At 43.4% G+C, this 21597-nt stretch overlaps 1 protein-coding gene across 1 annotated transcript in view; it reads left to right on the plus strand.

Annotated features, from left to right (window-relative positions):
- Positions 1–516: 516 nt before the first annotated feature.
- LOC120915748 (uromodulin-like) overlaps positions 517–21597 on the plus strand; it is a 52291-nt gene continuing 31210 nt past the window's right edge. Inside the window, exons 1-2 of the mRNA XM_040326520.1 lie at positions 517–692; positions 2215–2274. Of these exons, the coding sequence (XP_040182454.1) occupies positions 2229–2274 (46 nt within the window). The 5' untranslated portion in view covers positions 517–692; positions 2215–2228. The remainder of the gene's footprint in view (positions 693–2214; positions 2275–21597) is intronic.

The following is a 21597-nucleotide window of genomic DNA, read 5'->3' on the forward strand; positions in this document are numbered from 1 at the left end:
CCACACATAGCTGGTCAGGATGACAATGATGGGAAAATAACTACATTGTAACACATTTGTGTATCATAGTAATTCTAATCACCCTACAGAGATGTAGCTGGTCAGGTATCTGGCACCATCACCATTACGATATGAAATCTATTTGTGATACAATAAAACTTGTTGTTTTTGTGCATTTTGTTCTTGTTAATATATTTTGGGCACTGTAAAAAAATCTCCAAAATGGAAAAAAAACTTCTATAATTGGGTTTTAAAAACGTATGTAAAATAGTTGAAAGATTAAATTCGTAACAGAACAAGGTGACATTTTCATCAGCTATAAATATGAAATGCCTCCAGAAAAATACATCAGTCTGTGACGATGGCTTTAAAGTTAAACCGTGACAGCCCGGGGGCCAAGTCCTGCCTGGGTGAGGCCCATTTACTCCAACGTCACCGGATCTCCACCTTCTAGTTTCTACGCAAGACAGACGCTCTGCATTCCATCTGGACCAATGAGTATATAAGTAGCTGAGAGATCGGTAATTGTACACACAACCTCCACCTCTACACAACTGTCTTTCCTGAAGGTGACGAAACTCAACTGACAACTGACTTTGCTCACTTGTTGGAAGAACATCGAGTTGTTGGAAGAACATCGAGTTGTTGGAAGCCTCTTGCAAACCCGGAACATTTCCACCCCACATTTGTCGGTGAGTAGAAATCTTTGACTTCTAAGTAATTTATAGCTCATGGCAAGCAATCAGGATGAAATTACCATTTTCTAAAGCTGGCCATACACCTTACAATCTGATTGTCTCCTTTAGGGAGGGAATATTATGAGATAATGATGGAGGCGGCCATTGGTGGCTCTTCGTTTTATGATTGCTGGTTGGCTGTTTATCATGATCATTCTTTGGCTTCATTGCTCTCTGAGTTGCTGCCTTTGTAACATATTAAGTTGCAATATAAGGACTTACTTAACTATCCAATCAATTGTTGTAAGTTCTAATGGAAATTGAACAGTCAACATGTGTGTGGTGAGCTTTAGATTTACCAAAACCATGTAACGTTACGTAAGGACTACTAGGGATTTGATTTGTAATCAGTCAGGCAGAACCTTCTACTGAATAAGATCTATAGGGGAAAGTACAATCATCTTCTACTGTGTATGGTCACCTCAACAATTTATCATTACAGGTTTAAATCTTATTGTTTGTTTGTAGTATAAATGTAGATAGATAGATAGATAGATAGATAGATAGATAGATAGATAGATAGATAGATGTTTTATTCTACAATATTGTTAAGTCTGGTATGTTACATAGTCATTAAAAATAGGAAATATTGTAACATATATGGAGGTTTGTTGTATATTTTTTATTTGCATTTATTTTGTTTTATTTTGGGTTTTACTGCATTGCATTACAGGTTTGAAACTTATTGTTTGTAGTTATAAATGAATATATGCAATAACATTTATATATATATATATCAGGAAAAATATATATATATAGATATCTATATCTATATGTTTATATATCTACAGTATATATGTATATTTATATATTTATATATAGATATAGATCTATATATATTTATATATATATAGATATATCTATATATCTATATCTATATATATCTATATCTATATATATATCTATATATCTATATATATATCTATATATCTATATATATAGATAGATATAGATATCTATCTATCTATCTATCTATCTATCTATCTATCTATCTATCTATCTATCTATCTATCTATCTATCTATCTATCTGTCTATCTATATATATATATATAGATAGATATAGATAGATATCTATCTATCTATCTATCTATCTATCTATCTATCTATATATATATATATATATATATATATATATATATATATATATATAGATATATATATATATATATATATATATATATATATATATATATATATATATATAGTAGATATATAGATATAGATATCTATATTTTTTTTTTCCTGATCAAAAATTGTCTAATGTGTTACACATATGAATATTGTAACATATAGATGTTTGTTTATATATATTTTTTTTATTTATTTTGTTTTATTTTGACTGTATAAAACTATTAATAAAATAATGCGAAACTCTTTAGTACTTTTCTTTTTATTATTGTTATTATCATTATTATTATTTATTTTTTGCTAAATTGCAAACAGAAATTGGTTGCTCATATAGGATTTATTTTCTAGGGTCCCTGATCACCATGAAGACAACACTGCTGCTCTCTGTACTGTGCGCTGTCATGGCGGGTGAGTGAAGTTTATCTTAAAATAACACATCTGTAATACAGAAACAGAGATTCTCCTAAAAATTTTCATGAAAAGTGGGCTTGTTGGATCCACTTTACGAATTCTACAGAATATCACCTTTTAACCACTGCTTCAATGTAGCTTGACCTGATAGTGATACATTTTCATAATTCACTTCTTGACTCCTGTAGATTCTTTTCAATTCATCTTTCTTTTTATCCTTAATTCCCCCCCCCCCTTTGTTTTTCTCTTTATTTTTATATTATCCTCTTTTTATCTAGGTTTTCCTAGAATATTTACTTTTATTTTATTCTTTAATAAGTAACAACTTCTTTATTAATTATATTATTCACTGTCATGTACTCTTTAATGTATAAACGTATGTTTGTTTTCATTCATACTACAACATTTCAATAATAATAATAATAATAATAATAATAATAATAATAATAATAATAAAAATCTTTGAAACAAAAAAAAAAACACCTTTTGTCATCGGCATAACATAGGAGGAAGGGGTCTCTGTAGCTGTAGGGGGTCTCACACATGAAAACTGGGCAGGAGAGATAACACTGTTTGAGATAAGACTACAGCATACATAAGAGCGCACTGCATTTCTGCCAGGATCAACAGTTATAACAAATTTAATTAAGAATTAGGGGCAACCCCGTGCGTCTGCTAAATAGCAGTGTGGTTTGCCTGCAGGTGCGGGAATGTGTGCGATTTACACACGTTCCCACACCCGCATGTATGTGACTCTTATTCATGAACACGGGGGGATACAACACAGGGGAAGAGTGCTGAGGGGCTCTTTGTTTATGAATTGTAACACTTTTGAAACAAGTTTGTATTTTGAAACATTTGGATACAAGTTGTAGAAGTTTGACACAAATTGGATTGTTGTGGAACACTTTGAAACAAACCGGAGATTATCACTGATTTATTTATTTTTATCCTTGTGTTACATTGTAGTTGGATTTGAGATCTCTTTAGACTCCCACACAGGAACACGGGATGTACTTTAATGTTTTATTTTTTCTGTCTCTCCAGCGGCTGCGTCTCAATCTTGTGGAACCTGTGCTACTGATGAGTTTTGTAACAATATTACGAATACCTGTCAGTGCAATTCAACTTTCTACACATTTACACCAGGTATGGTATACTATAATAAAATGTTTACAATGGATCTCATGCCTATTAAAACTAAATATTGCATTTTCCCATAAACCATATGAGGTCCATGTAACATACATAGTACATAGTGGGAAAGTGTAATGACCCACTTACACCCGACTGGTAAATTAACTAGCAATGGATCGCCCCGGTGTGAATGAGAAAATCCCTATAGTGTATAATGTACATCAATCACGTCACCGTCACCTTCTCATCAGTGTTGCTAACCGTCCATATTTTTACGGACAGTTCGTAAAAACGGGCACCTGTTCGTAAATGTCCGTGGTTGCGGAAATGTGCCAGTAAAAATAGCCGAGATCGGTTCGGCTTGGAACTGCGCATTGAGATTGGAGGCAAGGGGTGATTGGAGGCAGGGGGTGATGGTGGCTGCGGTGGCACCGCAGAGGGGGGTGGAGGCAGGGGGCAATGGAGGCAGGGGGAGATTGGAGGCAGGGGGTGTTAGTGGCACCGCAGAGGGGGATGGTGGCACCGCAGAGGGTGGGGGATGGAGACAGTGGTTGTTGGTGGCACCGCAGAGGGGAATGGAGGCAGGGGACGATGGAGGCAGGGGGTGATTGGAGGCAGGGGGCCTGGGGGAGATTGGAGGCAGGGGGAGATTGGAGGCAGAGGGGGATGGAGGCAGGGGGTGATTGGAGACAGGGGGCCTGGGGGAGATTGGAGGCGGGGGAGATTGGAGGCAGAGGGGGATGGAGGCAGGGGGTGATTGGAGGCAGGGGGCCTGGGGGAGATTGGAGGTAGGGGGAGATTGGAGGCAGAGGGAGATTGGAGGCAGGGGAAGATTGTGGCACCGCAGAGGGGGGTGAAGGCAGGGAACGATGGAGGCAAGTGGCCTGGGGGAGATTGGAGGCAGGGGGAGATTGTGGCACCACAGAGGGGGGTGAAGGCAGGGGGTGTTGGTGGCAGAGGGGGATGGAGGCAGGGGGTGATGTGACTAAATAATTTGCCGTTATTATATCGAAAATAACACAAATATTTACGTTTATATCTACCTTAAATCACATTGCTATTTGCCTAGCGTACTTGTTTGTAGCCTAAATACTGAAATTTTCACCTAAAAATGTAATTTAGTAACTTTTGTGAAATGCCAGTAAAAACGTGGCTGCGCCAGTAAAATTCGGGTGTCGTGCCAGTAAATTTCAATCTGTTAGGTTGGCAACACTGCTTCTCATCTCAGAAATGCTGAATGAATTTTCTCTTTTCAGGAAGCCCTCCCTCTCCAAATTTGAATTGTACCGGAGCAAAGTTCAATATACAAGTGTCAAAATGTTGGTTGGAAGAACAAGGTTATAATACGTCTGATATCAGGCTGAACAGCACCAACCCCGAGTGTTTCGCAGTAAATCAGAATGTGAATGGAATATCGGAGATGACCCTTCAGCGTCCATTGATAACCTCTGACTGTAACACGGTTCCTGCGGTAAGTTCTCCTGACACCGTCTGACTGTTTGTTATACAAGAGAAGTAAAAACAGATACAATAAAGTCTGTATAGACATAAATGTGATAATTTAGGGTTTGCATGGAATAGAGAAGGTGTAGAACCCTTGTCATGTCTGTATTGTTGCCTTTGCCCCCAGAAGACTGTTTTACTCTCTATGTATTTAAAAAAACAAAAAAATATTTTGTAAGGAAAGACATTTCCAACCAGAACCAGAACCTTTTGTTGCATATCTCAGGCTCAGAAGAACACATTAAAGTAGTAATAAAGCCTAAGTGTTTGTTTTACCCTAATGCATTCACAGCATTAATAGAAAACATGCCCGGGTACATTTACAACTCCCCCCCATTATTTTGATAGGAGGAGAGAACAGAGTGACAGAGACCAGTCCTCTGCGTCTTCGTTCACTGACCAGTCACAGGTTGGGGGGGGGGGGGGGCCAAGGGAACCTGGACTTAGAGAAAGTGGGTTGAATAATGCTGGCCATCAGACTGAGGACATCAATTGGCAAAAGTACCACTGGGGGAAATCTCTGCATTGAAGTTGAATATTATAGTAAAAGCTAGTTTTGTTATTTTATCTTTCGGTGGGCTATTTATTTGTATCTGTTTGTTTTGAGCTGGAGTTCTTCCCTAACCAAACTGGAGACTTGTCAGGGAATACACTGACATTAATAGTAACTATTTGCTAATATGCAGATTACTGTATGAGGGTTTTCTGACCTGGCTTAATTACTTATTTGCTTCCTCTCTCTACAGATGAATGCGACCCATGTCATGTACACAAACCAGCTGTATATTTTTGGCAAGACGGATCCAATCCGAATAACAAATGATGTCGTCATGAATATTTCCTGCTCCTACCCGCTGAATATGAATGTTGCTCTCAATGTGACACTGCACCCAATAATTGGGTAATTATTATTTCATACTTTCAGGAATCCATGCTGGCTATCTCTTATAATATTGCATTCTAGCACCTACTACTCTTGTATTTCCCCTACAGTAGATGTTAAACTCACAGGTCTGTAGTTACTGCTTGAAGACCTCAATTCCTTTTTAAACAAAGGCACTAAACTAGGCTTGTTGCCAAGCTTCAATAGAAACAAAAGCTTAAATATAACTTAGCTCAACTCTCCGAGGACACATGGGTGTAAGCAACGTGGGCCAAAGGTTTTCAAGTAACCATGTCAAACTGAGAGTTCATGTTCCCACAATGGAAGAGTTTTTAAGGCCTTTGTCTCCAACCTTCCCTGAGCCTCATTGCTGCAGCCTCCGTGAGACTCTTTGGCATTCAATGGTTGTGCATTCCCTTGCCACGCTGCATGGTTTCTTCCTCCTCACGCTACGACACTGCTGAGTCCTGTAGTCACATTGAGGTCAGAGTAAAAATCCATGGCATGCACTGGGAGACACTTCCAGAAATGTTGAATACTGAAGAGTCTGGTGGAGGCTGCAGCACTGGACCAATGGACAGGTAGGAGACATGGGCTGCCTGTCAGATGAATATAAAAGCTCTTCTATTTTAGGAATGTTTCTTCTTGATGTTGTTCCAACCTGACAAGGTCACTTAATCATTAGTAAGACCTCATCTGGAATATGCCGTTCAGTTTCGGGCTCCAGTTCTCAAAAAGGATATCGGGGAACTGGAGAAAGTGCAGAGAAGGGCAACCAAACTGATAAGAGGCATGGAGGAGCTCAGCTATGAGGAAAGATTAGAGGAACTGAATTTATTCTCTCTGGAGAAGAGGAGAATTAGGGGGGATATGATCAACATGTACAAATATATAAGGGGTCCATATAGTGAACTTGGTGTTGAGTTATTCACTTTAAGGTCGTCACAGAGGACAAGGAGGCACTCGTTACGTCTAGAGGAAAAAGATTTCATCTCCAAATACGGAAAGATTTCTTCACAGTAAGAGCTGTGGTTCTGGCAAGCTCAGTAGATTGCTTTAAAAAGATGGCCTGTACATTTAGGTTAGGGTTAGAGGTTAGAGGTTAGGGTTAGGGTTAGGGATAGGGTTAGGGGTAGGGTTAATGTTAGGGTCAGGGTCAGAGGTTAGGGTTAGGGTCAGGGTCAGGGTTTAGGGTTGGGGTAATATGTCCGGGGCTCAGAGAGGCTGTACCACGCCAGCTGATAGCAGGCAATCTGGGTGACAAGAGAGTAAGTAAGTGCGCCCCTGTGACCCACAAGAGAAGTATGGACAAAAAATGCTTTTGGTGTACTTCTCTCAAATTATTTTATTTTCTATTTTTATAACTATTCATTTTATACCATTGTGGTGCATTTGAAATTGTATATCAGCTTCATTGCTTCTATTTGTATACACAGAGCCAATGAAGATATCTAATAGGTTTACTCTTTATCCTCAGTGCAAAATAATGTCAGTTCTCTGTATAACATTATTGATGAATGCCCACATACCTGCAAGGGGTTTCTAGGTAGGTAACCTTCTGTTGTGTATCTATTTTCCAGGACCACAGAAATAACCGGCCCTTCAGGAAATGGAAGTTATACAGCCGTAATGCTGGCCTTTAAAGAGAACACATATACCACCCCTCTCTCCGACTCCGACACCCTGACAGTGGAAGATCCTATTTACCTTTCAGTGAGAGTATCAGATCTGGATGCCAACGCCTTCAAACTCAAAGTGGTGAATATTTATGCCTCTCCTACCAATTCAAGCGACCAAAAGTACTATCTTCTTGAGAACGGGTAAGTACACAGTGCACTGGGTTAGCAGTTCTGTGTGTTCTTTGTACACTTTGACTGCAGAAATAATGTGCCCTTCTGCTTCCCTCCCTATACTGTGCCCTTCTGCTTCCCTCCCTATACTGTGCCCTTCTGCTTCCCTCCCTATACTGTGCCCTTCTGCTCCCCTCCCTATACTGTGCCCTTCTGCTTCCCTCCCTATACTGTGCCCTTCTGCTCCCCTCCCTATACTGTGCCCTTCTGCTTCCCTCCCTATACTGTGCCCTTCTGCTTCCCTCCCTATACTGTGCCCTTCTGCTTTCCTTCTTATACTGTGCCCTTCTGCTTCCCTTCCTATTCTGTGCCCTTCTGCTTCCCTCCCTATACTGTGCCCTTCTGCTTCCTTTCCTATACTGTGCCCTTCTGCTTCCCTCCCTATACTGTGCCCTTCTGCTTCCCTCCCTATACTGTGCCCTTCTGCTTCCTTCCCTATACTGTGCCCTTCTGCTTCCCTCCCTATACTGTGCCCTTCTGCTTCCCTCCCTATACTGTGCCCTTCTGCTTCCCTCCCTATACTGTGCCCTTCTGCTTCCTTCCCTATACTGTGCCCTTCTGCTTCCCTCCCTATACTGTGCCATTCTGCTTCCCTCCCTATACTGCACCCTTCTGCTTCCCTCCCTATACTGTGCCCTTCTGCTTCCTTCCCTATACTGTGCCCTTCTGCTTCACCTCTAATAGTATGTACCCTTATTGTGTTCTCATCATTAGATTACAGTAACTGAAAACTAATGAAAGGTTTTCTGTATCCAGGTGCCCATCAAGCCAAATTTCTTCTGACCAGCTAACAGTGGACAGCAATGGAGTCGGCGCTGAATCTCGATTTCTTATGAAAGTCTTCAAGATTACCAGTTCTAACACCGTCTATCTCTATGCCGATCTTGCACTCTGCACTACTGATTGTAATTCGGTAAGACTCACCATACACATAGAGGGTGTTCTGTGATTTCTGTGCCTGAAGGAGGTGGCAGGTTCTTTTTTTAGCCATACACACACATACTAGCACCAGTTTAGACAGGAGCCAAATATCCAACCTGCATGTCCTTGGAGGAAACCAACACAAGCAAGACATGCAAACTCCATGTAGATAATGCCCTGGCTGGCATTCACATTGAGGTCCCCAGTGCTCAGGGCCGATCCTAGGCAGGGTGCACAGGGTGCTTTGCACCCAGGCGCCTGCATAGGTGGGGGGTTCTCCCCTCTCTCCTTCTCTCCTTGTTTGTGTCCATCCAGAACTAGTGTTCTGAGCATAGGTGTGTGTCCGTCCAGAACTGATGTGTCTCTGACCATCTCCTGTACTACGTCTGCAGTCTCTGATCATCTCCTGAACTGTGTCTGCAGTCTCTGGTCATCTCCTGTACTGTGTCTGCAGTCTCTGACCATCTCCTGTATCATGTCTGCAGTCTCTGACCATCTCCTGTACTAAGTCTTCAGTCTCTGACCGTCTCCTGTACTATATCTGCAGTCTCTAACCATCTCCTGTATCATGTCTGTAGTATGTCTGGGGGCTCTAACAGAAGCCCTCTCTGTGTCCATCACAGAAGCCCGTCTTCAGGTCCCAATAAAGTACTCTGCTTCTCTTCCTGTATTTTGTTTATTGTTAAGAGATCATGTAAGGATCCCGGGGTAACAAATACTTTGTGGGGGAGCATCTTTGTGGTTGAGTCATTGCCATAGAAACATTTGTAAAGAGGAGGAGTTAGTAAAATGACCACGTCCATGTGGGGGCGCCAGAAATATTTCTGCACCCAGGCGCCTGTGACCCGAGGATCGGCCCTGCCAGTGCTACAAGGCAAGAGTGCCAACTATCAAACTTCTGTTCTGCCTCAATGTCCACAGTTGGCCTTCTAATCATTGCACGGCCTTATTAGGATGCTTGGAGGTGTTTATGGACTGAAAATTAAATATTGAAGATACCGGCTTCCCTCTTGTTTACCTGATCTGCTGCTACTAACCAAGCAGGTAGAACATTGCTGAGTTTAATGAGCACAGTGGCTGCTGAATTAATGACCAACTCCACACAAAAATAGTGACTTAAATCATATGCTGGCTTCTGAAATTGAGAAACCGCCACCATAATTCACAGTTCTGCCCATCTGCTGCAACCATAACATGGGATGAGCTAGGGTTTGGTCCAAACCCAAGTGCATCCCTAATAAAGACAATTGGTGCTTTCATACCCATCCCCATTAAAGACAATTGACGATTTAATTGGCCGTCACTAACAAAGACAATTGGTGGTTTCATGCCCATCCCTAACAAAGACAATTGATGGTGTTGCACTCATTCCTAACATAAACAACTGATGGTGTCCTCATGCTGCCCCGATACAATGTAGAATAAATAGGTGATTGGGGAATATGGCTTAGAGAGACTGAAACCAATGTGGAGGGGAAATGCAAACTATTCCAGGGAAGTCTCACCATTGGAGTGATTGAAGAACCTGCTGTGCCCGCATTCTCCACCGTTTCCTTTGTGGGGATTACACATAAAGGGATGTTGTGACTTTAGCATAACTGGGGTATTTCTTGGATACAATTTACAATTTCTTCATCAATTTCACTCGTCTGGAGTTTCTGTTGAATGACTTTTATTTCTTTACAGACCTGCACCTCTCGATCCATATCACGTGATTCCCCGGACATTGCAGGAAGGGTCAGCATCTATTTGGATGCAGGTAAGTCATCTCATGGTCACAATTTTGTTACATTAATTTTCTGTGTTCCTTCAGTCACATTTATTAAATCCCAACTCCAGATAAAATATTTATTTCCTTTTTTTGTTTTTTAATAATGCGGGAAAAGGGTTAAAGCTTCTGTCAATTTTCTGTCTTCGTTCCCTGTGTGATATCCCTCACTTCCTGTTCTGTCGGACACCTGTCACCTGACCAGGAAGTAAGGAGAAACGTCCCAGAGGGGACAAAACCTGCAGAGGTTCTAACCCTTCTAATAAAAATAAATTGTTTATTGCTCCATGTGTCCCGTATATTTACCAGACCAATAAGGGAGCAAATTGCCAATTTTTAGGGATTATTGTGAGTGATTACAAACGCTTTGACTTCTATGAAGATCACTACACAATTATTTCAGCCTACAGTGACTGTGAATATCATACGATATATCCAAAAGAATGAGTATCTGTCCGGTTGAGATCTCCAAATTAACAGATTTTTTTCTCTTTATTTCCAGCTGATACCAGTTACTATTCGGATACCAGTTCTGCCAGCGGTAAGTAATCTCTTACATTGAGACTTTTAATGGTTTAAAGTGATGTAGCTGAACATGTCAACCCCTTTACAGCAACAATTTCCTTGTATGTGGGGGCCGGGCTGGTGGACCTCAACATCCAGCCCCTGCATTTCAGCATTTCCCTTTGCTTACCGTCCCAATGACAATGGTTTTACCAGACAGAGTACAGTACGGAAAGGTCAAAGTACCGATCAGCTTTTTTTTTGCTCTCTGGGTCCTTGTAGCAGATTTTCCCTCAATTCCTATCTGGTAAAACCATTGCCACTGTGACAGTAAATAAGGGGAAAATCCCTCCAATGCCGCCACGCTATGCAAAAGTTAAAAAACAAATATTCTGGTTGGACATACACCTTAAATTCTCACAATGTCACAATCTGGTATAAAAGTTGGCTGATCATCAGATTGCAGCTACAATGAGAACTTAGAACTGAACAGAAGATCTTCCATAGGAAGATGAAGCGGCTCCATTCCTAATATCTCCTGTGTGTTGTTCCAGGTTTCTCCATGCCTTGGACTTTGTCTGCTCTGATCTTCTCCTGGATCTTGATGAAACTGATGTAATCCCTCCGAGAACCGACCATCCCGACACCATGAGACTTTGTCATATCGTCGCCCCCAATGCTCTCAGCAGAGAGAAGTTATGAAGGAATCTTGTATCTAATTCTTTTTCTGTGGATGGTGTTGGTGTATATAACGCTTCCTAAGATCACCTTCGGGGTGTCCCGATTATCTCTCATTGTTTACAGTGCTGATACTCCGCTTTATACCTGAATTATTTATTATGTTGTATTTATTGTAAAGTAGGAATTGTTAATGGAGTAGACATTATATATATATTTTGTATCCCTGGAGAGCGCACCCTGTACTTTCTACTGTTCTTTCACATATAATAAACCGCAAAGTAAAGTAATTCAAAGTGTTTCTTTGCCTTTATATTTAGTCATTGTAGGTGCTATGGTGAGGGGAATGTGCCTCCTAAGGCTTAAATAAATCCAAAAAACAGAATTTAACCACTAGCCGACCAGCCACTGCCGTTTTACGGTGGCATGTCGGCTCAGCTGCTCGAGATCACGTAATATTACGTAATTTCGCATTTCAGCCACTAGGGGCGCGTGCCTCCTGCTCGCCCCTGGTGCCGACGCGAGTGCCCGGCGGGCGCGATCACCGCCGGGCACCCGCGATCGCTCGTTACAGAGCGAGAACCGGGAGCTGTGTGTGTAAACACACAGCTCCCGGTCCTGTCAGGGGGAGAAATGACCTATCGTCTGTTCATACAATGTTGTCAGTCCGCCCCTGGTGCAGTATATTTTAACATCCAATATAATTCTAAATTAGATGACAATCACCATATAGCTACACCTTTAAATAGGCATGCTCCAGGCACTCTAAATGAATGAAAGCTAACCAAACTTTTGTAAAGCAATGGCAGTAAGCAGGACATCCAGGTAATCCCCATCTACACCAGGCAGCCCCCATGTACCACTCAGCTCTGCTTAGTGCCGTCTTAATAGCATCACGGGCCCCTGGGAAAAGTAATGCTCTGGGGCCCCTACACTGGAGACAGTGCAGATAAACAGACATCAAGTAGGTAGGAGGCAGACAAGCGGAGCTTCCCCCCACATTAACAATCATTCTGTACAGCAAAGAAGCAGAGGGGAAAATACTACATACATAAAATAACAAAGCTGTGCAAATAATATATCTGCTAGATTGATGCCTCCCCAGCACTCTGACCCCTCTACACCCCAGATATCCCCCCAGCACTCTGACCCCTCTACACCCCAGATATCCCCCCAGCACTCTGACCCCTCTACACCCCACATTTACCCCCAGCACTCTGACCCCTCTACACCCCAGATATCCCCAAACACTCTGACCCCTCTACACCCCAAATATCCCCCCAGCACTCTGACCCCTCTACACCCCACATATACCCCCAGCACTCTGACCCCTCTACACCCCAGATATCCCCCCAGCACTCTGACCCCTCTACACCCCAGATATCCCCCCAGCACTCTAACCCCTCTACACCCCACATATACCCCCAGCACTCTGACCCCTCTACACCCCAAATATCCCCTCAGCACTCTGACCCCTCTACACCCCAGATATCCCCTCAGCACTCTGACCCCTCTACACCCCAGATATCCCCCCAGCACTCTGACCCCTCTACACCCCAGATATCCCCTCAGCACTCTGACCCCTCTACACCCCAGATATCCCCTCAGCACTCTGACCCCTCTACACCCCAAATATCCCCCCAGCACTCTGACCCCTCTACACCCCACATATACCCACAGCACTCTGACCCCTCTACACCCCAGATATCCCCCCCGCACTCTGACCCCTCTACACCCTAGATATCCCCCCAGCACTCTGACCCCTCTACACCCTAGATATCCCCCCTACACTCTGACCCCTCTACACCCCAGATATCCCCCCAACACTCTGACCCCTCTACACCTCAGAGCATCGCTGGCACTCTGGCCTTGCCCCTCCCTGCCGGATGTGAAATAATAGGTATGGTTCTGCACCGCTGCCAGCCAGCCTCCCTGTGTATCCATCACTCTCAATGCCATCATGGGGCCCCCAATTTTGGAGCAGCGTGGGCTCAAGGACCAGCTGCTTTGAGGAAAGTGCAGGGGCCCCCTATGCAGCTGGGGCAGTGCCCAGGTGTGCCCTCTCATTAAGGCAGCCCTGGCTCTGCTCTCCAGGTGCAGTCCCCCTCGCCTATCCACAATCAGCATCAAAGCCCAAACCAATTCCCTTAGCTCATCCACTGTTCCAAAGCCGGCCACTCCAAGAGCAATAAAGACAAAGAATAATCATGATAACCTAACCAGCCAACTAACATTGTCAAAATGAAGAGTCAACGATGACAGCTTTCATCATTCTCTCATAACATTCCCTCCTCCTTTAAAGAGACAATTAGCTTGTGTGAATGTCCAGCTTTAAAAAATTATAACTTTATCCTCATTGTCCACATTGAGTTGTAAATGACTTAGAAATCAAAGTTTTATACTCACCGACAAATGTGGGGTGGAAATGTCCCAGGTGTGCGAGAGGCTTCCAACAACTCGATGTTCTTCCAACTAGTTAGCTGCCAGTTGAGCTTTATTTATCTATCTTCAGAAAGTGGAGGTTTGGTGACATTAAAGTAAAAGGGCCTCACCCAGGAAGGAATGTCACTGCATGCATTGAGTTGTAAATGGACATCAAAGTTTTATACTAACTGAAAAATGTGGGGTGGAAATGTCCCGGGTCTGCAAGAGGTTTCCAACAACTCGATGTTCTTCCAACAACTCGATGTTCTTCCAACAACTCGATGTTCTTCCAACAACCCGATGTTCTTCCAACAACCCAATGTTCTTATCACAAATTAGTTGTTGGTTGAGCTTTGTTACCTTTAGGAAAGACAGTTGGGTAGAGGTGGTGGAGGGTCTGTGTACAATTACCGATCACTCAGCTACTTATATAGCCATTGGTCCAGATGGAATGCCCTTCATCTATCTTGTGAAGGAAGCAGAAGGCCAGGTGACATTAAAGTACGAGGGCCTCACCCAGGGAGGACTTAGCCCAGAGCTGTCACTACTTAACATTAAAGCGATTCTTACTGACCGATGGATTTTTCTGGAGGCATTTCATATATATAGCTGGTATTAAACGTCAGCGTATTCTTTTAGAACATAATGTATCAACTTTTTAAATACTTGTTAAGACCCAACACTGACCAAAAACTATGACAAATGTCTATAAAGGCAATACACCTTAAGAAGGAATTTCTCCTATTTGTTACTTTTTTTGTTACAGGCTTTTGAGGTACCAAACCCCAAACAAAATGCATAAAAACACATTTTATTGTATCACAAATAGATTTAAAGTCACATAAGATCATATAGGAAGGAGTGATTAAACTGATGATGCTAGACTTCCACATACAGTACCAGGGCCGCCATCAGGGGGGTACAGGCATTACACCTGTATGGGGCCCAATGGTCCCCAGGGGCCCGGCTGGCCCCCCTCCCGTTTTTCAATTTCGATTTTCTTTGCATTACACCTGTAAGGGGCCAATGGTCCCCAGGGCCCCTTACAGGCCTGGCCGGCCCCCCTCCCATTTCTTTTTTGCATTTCACCTGCTGTAAGGGGCCCGATGGTCCCCAGGCCCCCCCCCCCCGCTTATTATCTTGCATCAGGAGAGAAGAGATTACACTTGTTTTTTTTCGTCAGCACCCCCCTCCCAGCTCTTTGCTCCAGGGGGGCCCTCCCTAAAGCTGTGTGCAGGGCCCCAAAATTTGTGATGGCTGCCCTGTACAGTACTACATCCCACATACCATCTATGTAAGATGATTAGATTTATCATAATACACAAATGTATCACAATGTAGCTATTTCTATATCATAGTTCTGGTGATCTAGTGCAGTGGTCTCCAAACTGTGGCCTGAGGGCCGGATGCAGCCCCTTGCTTGCCTTTATTTGGCCCTTGGGGCACTATTCCCCCCACATATACGAGATGCTATTCTGCCATCTGACACTGACAATGGAGCACCACATAGGCATGCGCAAGGGGTGTGCCAGGTGTGCCTGGGCACACCCTAATCCTGGGGTTGGCAACCTGTCAATGGTGGGCAGGTGACAGGTAAACCGCAATCCTTCCTTGTTGACCCTCAGAACCTGGACAAGAGAGGTGGCGGAGGAGGAATTTAGTGGAACCGATCTGTTTTTCCCTCTTGCAGCAGCTGAAATTAGGCTTCTCCTCCTCTCCCTTTTGTCAATATTCAGCTGCCACAGGAGTTAAATATAGGGGATTGGTACTAATATATGCCAGAGTCGAGTCGACGCATGCTTGGAAGTATTGAACTTCATTTTTTTTCAGCACGTCGTTGTGTTTTACGTCACCGCGTTCTGACACGATCGGTTCTTAACCTATGGTGTGTAGGCACATCAGACCATCAGTTAGCTTCATCGTTAACCGATGACAACGGTCCTTCGGACCGTTCTCATCGGATGGACTGATCGTGTGTACGTGGCCTAACTGTTTTGTACTGTAAACAGTTTGTAAACAAAAAAAGATTTATTTAGCATAGTAGAAAGGTCCTTCTTTAAGTGGCCCCATCACATGGACAATTGTTTGCTTACCAGTGGTGGGGTTCTCTCTGGATCCAGAAGACCGCTCAATGACAACAAGACGTTAGCACAATGGAACTGAATGGCGTGGGCACAGTCTTCCTCTTTGATTGGCACCAGAGAGGGACACAGATTTCTTGCTTGTTCCTCTCTGTTTCATCTGCTACCTGACCGACCGCCACTTGCTCTCTTCCTGGTGGGACAATCTATAACTCAATATTGACATTCAGCAAAACCCTTCTCCAACATCAGGAGCTCTGGTGAAGACTGACTATGGCTTAGACCTCGCACCTCAGTTGAGTCCGTATTATATCTAGGGGGATCTTCTTGTGTATTCCTCCAGCTCACTACTGTGTGAACCTCGCTACTGCTACAGCCACTGGCCTCTGAGTCTGATCCCAGACCATAAGAGTCTGTGTCCCCCACTAGTGTCATTCCAAAAGTAAGACTGTGGTCTGTGTCCCCGCCATCCAGTCCCATTGTGGTAATGTCTTCTCATTGATCAGTCTTCTGGGTCCTGAAAATGTCCCACCAATGGGAAGTCGAGGAATTGTCCATGTCCATGCAGTGACGTGGCCACCTAAAGAAGGACCTTCCTACTCTGCTGTAAGAAAAGAAGAAGACTCAGGACTAGAGTTGAGCGGACACCTGGATGTTCGGGTTCGACGGGTTCGGCGGAACTTCGGAAAAAAGTCCGGGTTCAGGACCCGAACTTGACCCAAACTTGACCCCGAACCTGAACCCCTTTGAAGTCAATGGGGACCCGGACTTTTGACTACTAAAATGTCTCTAAAAAAATAATGGAAAGGGCTAGAGGGCTGCAAATGGCAGAAAAATGTTGGTAAGAGCATGGCAAGTACTCTACAAATAAATGTGGATCGGGAAACAACTTAAAATAACATAAAAATAAAAAATAAAAATAAAAATCTTGACCTAGGAGGACGAGGTCCATATGGAGTAAAGGGTTGAGGGTTAGGGTTAGGGTTTGGGGGTTAGGGTTGGGGTTAGGGGGTTAGGGTTAGGGTTGGCTAGAGGGCTGGAAATGGCAGCTAAATGTCGGGAAGAGCATGGCAATATAATTCTCTCCTTATAAGAACAAGCAGGAACCTTGCCCTAAACTATCTAATGCAGAGTATCTCACAGAAAGAAATGCAGTGCTGCTGCAATTTATTTTGTGAACCAGGACTGACTCCTATATAATTATCTACCTATAAGAACAAGCAGGAACCTTGTCCTAAACTATCTAATGCAGAGTATCTCACAGAAAGAAATGCAGTGCTGCTGCAATTTAATTTGTGAACCAGGACTGACTCCTATATAATTATCTACCTATAAGAACAAGCAGGAACCTTGCCCTAAACTATCTAATGCAGAGTATCTCACAGAAAGAAATGCAGTGCTGGTGCAATATGCAGAGTATCTCACAGAAAGAAATGCAGTGCTGCTGCAGAATGCAGAGTATCTCACAGGAACAAATGCAGTGCAGCTGCAATTTGATTTGTGAACCAGGACTGACTCCTATATAATTCTCTCCCTATAAGAACAAGCAGGAACCTTGCCCTAAACTATCTAATGCAGAGTATCTCACAGAAAGAAACAGTGCTGGTGTAGATTTCTGAAGCAGGATAGTCCTATCTAAATCTCTCCCTCAGATCAGCAGCAGCCTTTCCCTACCCTAGCTAAAGCAGAGTGACGAGCTGTGCTATGTGCCTCTAGCTTATATAGAGGCTGGGTCACATGCTGGGTCACATGCTGCACTGGCCAATCACAGCCATGCCAATAGTAGGCATGGCTGTGATGGCTTCCAGGTAAAACAAGTAAAACAAATGGTGATTGGCTGCCCTGCAGCGCACCATTACATTGCCGAACACCGGACCCGAACCCGAACTTTCAGCAAAATGTCCGGGTTCGGGTACAAAAAAAACAAAGTCCGTACCGAACCCAAACTTTACAGTTCAGGTTCGCTCAACCCTACTCAGGACCTGACACACCAAGTGATCATAAATTTACATAGATACATAGTTAGTCAGGTTGAAAAAAGACACAAGTCCATCCAGTTCAACCAAAAAATAAAATAACATACAATCCCATATACAGTACACAATCCTATACCCACAGTTGATCCAGAGGAAGACGAAAAACACCAGCAAAGCATGATCCAAATTCCTTCCTGATCCCCCGAGAGGCAATCGGATATTCCCCGGATCCACTTTACCTATAAATGTCAGTACCCAGTTATATTCTGTACATTTAGAAAAGAATCCTTTCTTATAGCAATCTACTGATCTGGCCAGAACCACCTCTGGAGGGAGTCTGTTCCACATTTTCACAGCTCTTAATGTGAAGAAACCTTTCCGTATTTGGAGATGAAATCTTTTTTCCTCTAGAGGTAAAGAGTGCCCCCTTGTCCTCTGTGATGACCGTAAAGTGAATAACTCAACACCAAGTTTACTATATGGACCCCTTATATATTTGTACATGGTGATCATATCCCCCCTAATTCTCCTCTTCTCAGGAGAGAATAAATTCCGTTCTTCTAATCTTTCCTCATAGCTGAGCTCCTCCATTCCTTTTATCAGTTTGGTTGCCCTTCTCTGCACTTTCTCCAGTTCTCCGATATCCTTTTTTGAGAACTGGGGCCCAAAACTGAACTGCATATTCCAGATGAAATCTTACTAATGATTTGTACAGATTATGGGCACAGAGGCTGCAATTGATGGGGCACAGTTGGCTGCATATGATGGGCACAGTTGGCTGCATATGATGGGTAGAGTGGCTGCATTTGATGGCACAGTGAGGCTGCAATTGATGTTTTTGTTTCAGTATTTTACAGAATTTTTTAGTTTGTTTGCCCCCCCCCCCCCCCAAAAAGTTTGAGCACCAGCCGCCACCGGGTGTATTTAAAAAGATAGAGACAGAAAATCAACCAAAAATACAGAAAAAAAACACATAAAACAAATTCTATACAGTTCAGTGAGTAAGTACCGTATTTATCGGCGTATACCGCACACTTTTTTGCCCTGAAATTTCAGGGCAAAATCGTGGGCGCGTGATATACGCCGATACCCGCTTCCCGCGCTGAGTTTGAATTACTGCGCCGGCATATACCGAGCACAATACACTCGTGTATAGTCGGGCGGGCTCGGCTTCTCTCCCAGTCACGTCCTGGACGTACAGGACGCACAGGACAGGACCGCGAGAGAAGCCGAGCCTGCCCGACTATACACGAGTGTACTGCGCTCGGTATATGCCGGCACAGTAGTTCAAACTCAGCGCGGGAAGCGGGGATCGAGCGGGGAGGGCACCGCAGAAGGACGCCGGACCCGACGAGGAGGACACCACCGAAGCCGCTGACGGACGCCGGACCCGACGAGGCCGCCGATGGACGCCGCACAAGACACCAAAACTGTAAGTACTAAAATCTTTTTTTTACAGAAATGCGGGTCCACTTTAGGGGTGCGCGCTATACGCCGGAGCGTGCAATACCCAGATAAATACGGTATTTGATCCCCAAGCAAAACTTGACTTAGTAGTTGGTGGAGAAACCCTTGTTGGCAAGCATAGAGAAAATAAGTTGTTGTCTTGTAGTTGCTGATCAGGTTTGTACACATCTCAGGGGGGATTTTAGCCCACTCTTCTTTACAGATCTTCTTTATATCTAAGAAGGTTCTCATCCAAGATTTTAAAATACATGGCCCCATCTATTGGCCCCTTAATGCGGCAAAGTCAGCCTGGACCTTTAGAAGAGAAACAGCCCTAAAGCGTAATGTTTCCACCTCTGTGTCTGTCTGTAGGGTTGGTGTTCTTCGGGTCATAGTCAGCATTTTTCTTCCTCCGAACACGGCGAGTCGAGTTGATGCCAAAGAGCTCAATTTTGGTCTCATCTGATCACAGAATTTTCTCCCAATCCTTCTCTGAATCATTTAGATGTTCATTGGAATGACTGTATATGTGTCTTCTGAGGTGTTTGGAGGAAGAAAAATGCTGACAATGACCTTGAAAACACCATCCCTACGGAGATGAAAAATTATGCTTTGGGGGGTTTCTCTGATAAAGATACAGGCCAACTTTGCCGCATTGAGGGGCCAATGGGCCACGTATTGTAAAATCTTGGATGAGAACCTTCTTCCCTCAGACAGAACACTGAAGATGGGTCATGGATGGGTCTTCCAGTATGACAATGACCCAAAACATACCGCCAAGGCAAGAAGTGGCCCAAGAAGAAGCACATTAACGTCATGGAGTGGCCTAGCCAGTCTCCAGACCTTAATCCTATAGAAATGTATGGAGGGAGCTGAAATTTCGAGTTACCAAGCAACAGCCAAGAAACTTTTTTTTACATAGAAGATCTGTAGAGAAGAGAGGAGCAAAATCCCTCCTGAGATGTGTGGAGACCTGATCACCAACTACAAGAAACGTCTGACCTCTGTGCTTCCCAACAAGGGATTCTCCACCAACTACTAAGGCCTTGTACACACGAGAGGATTATCCGCTGGAAACGGTCCTCCGGACCGTTCCCGCGGATAAATCCTTTGGGGGATTTTGATCTGATGTTTTACTGAAGGATTCGTTTTGGCTTTTTTTCCACATCACTTTTATTTACCATTTTTTGGTTCGGATTTTTATTTTATTTTATTTCAATATTTTTTGACACTATCTGAGCAGGACTGAGCTCTCTTATATCACCTGTACACACGGACTATTTAGTGGATATATATTTACCCATTCAGTGCTATATATTGTTTCACTTTTATTTGTGTTAATATTTATGTGTCACAGCAATGTGAGATACGTTGCGCAGAATCACTTTCATTATTTGATCTGATGATTGTACTAACCATCAGATCGAAATCCGCGCGGAATCCATCCGCGGTGACGTGTCGCGCCGTCGCGACGCTGGAAGGTAAAGACTTCCAACGCATGCATCGAATCATTACGACGCATGCGAGGGAGGGGAGCGGACGGACTGATCCGGTGAGTCTGTACAGACCACCGGATCAATCCGCTGGACAGGATTCCAGCGGATAGATTTCTTAGCATGCTAAGAAATTTTTATCCGCTGGAAATCCATCGGCCCGAAAAATATCCGCGGTAAAATATGCGCTGGGCCGTACACACCACAGGATCTATCCGCTGGAACTGATCCGCGGATAAATATCAGCGGATAGATCCTCTCGTGTGTACGGGGCCTAAGGGGATCAAATGCTTATTTTACTCACTGAACTGCAACTCCATTTATAACATTTGTATCATGGGTGTTTTTTCTGGATTTTTGGTTGATATTCTGTTTCTATCATTTTAAAAAATACGCCTATGATAAAAATTATAGACCCTTCATTTCTTTGTAAGTGGGAAAACTTACACAATCTGCAGGGGATCAACAAAAAATTGAAATGTGTTCATTTATTATATAAACTCAAAAGTCCCAGTTTGACTTGAACGCCCGTCGTACAATATCTATATAATGTGTTAACAAAGGGGATATTTTTAGGGGGGTTCTTAGGTTTTTCAGGTTACTTAGAAGGTCCAGTGTTCCGCTCTTTCCTTTGGTGCCCCTGTAGGCCCCGGTGG

This window comes from Rana temporaria, chromosome 10, assembly GCF_905171775.1.
Source record: "Rana temporaria chromosome 10, aRanTem1.1, whole genome shotgun sequence".
Taxonomy (NCBI): Eukaryota; Metazoa; Chordata; class Amphibia; order Anura; family Ranidae; genus Rana; species Rana temporaria.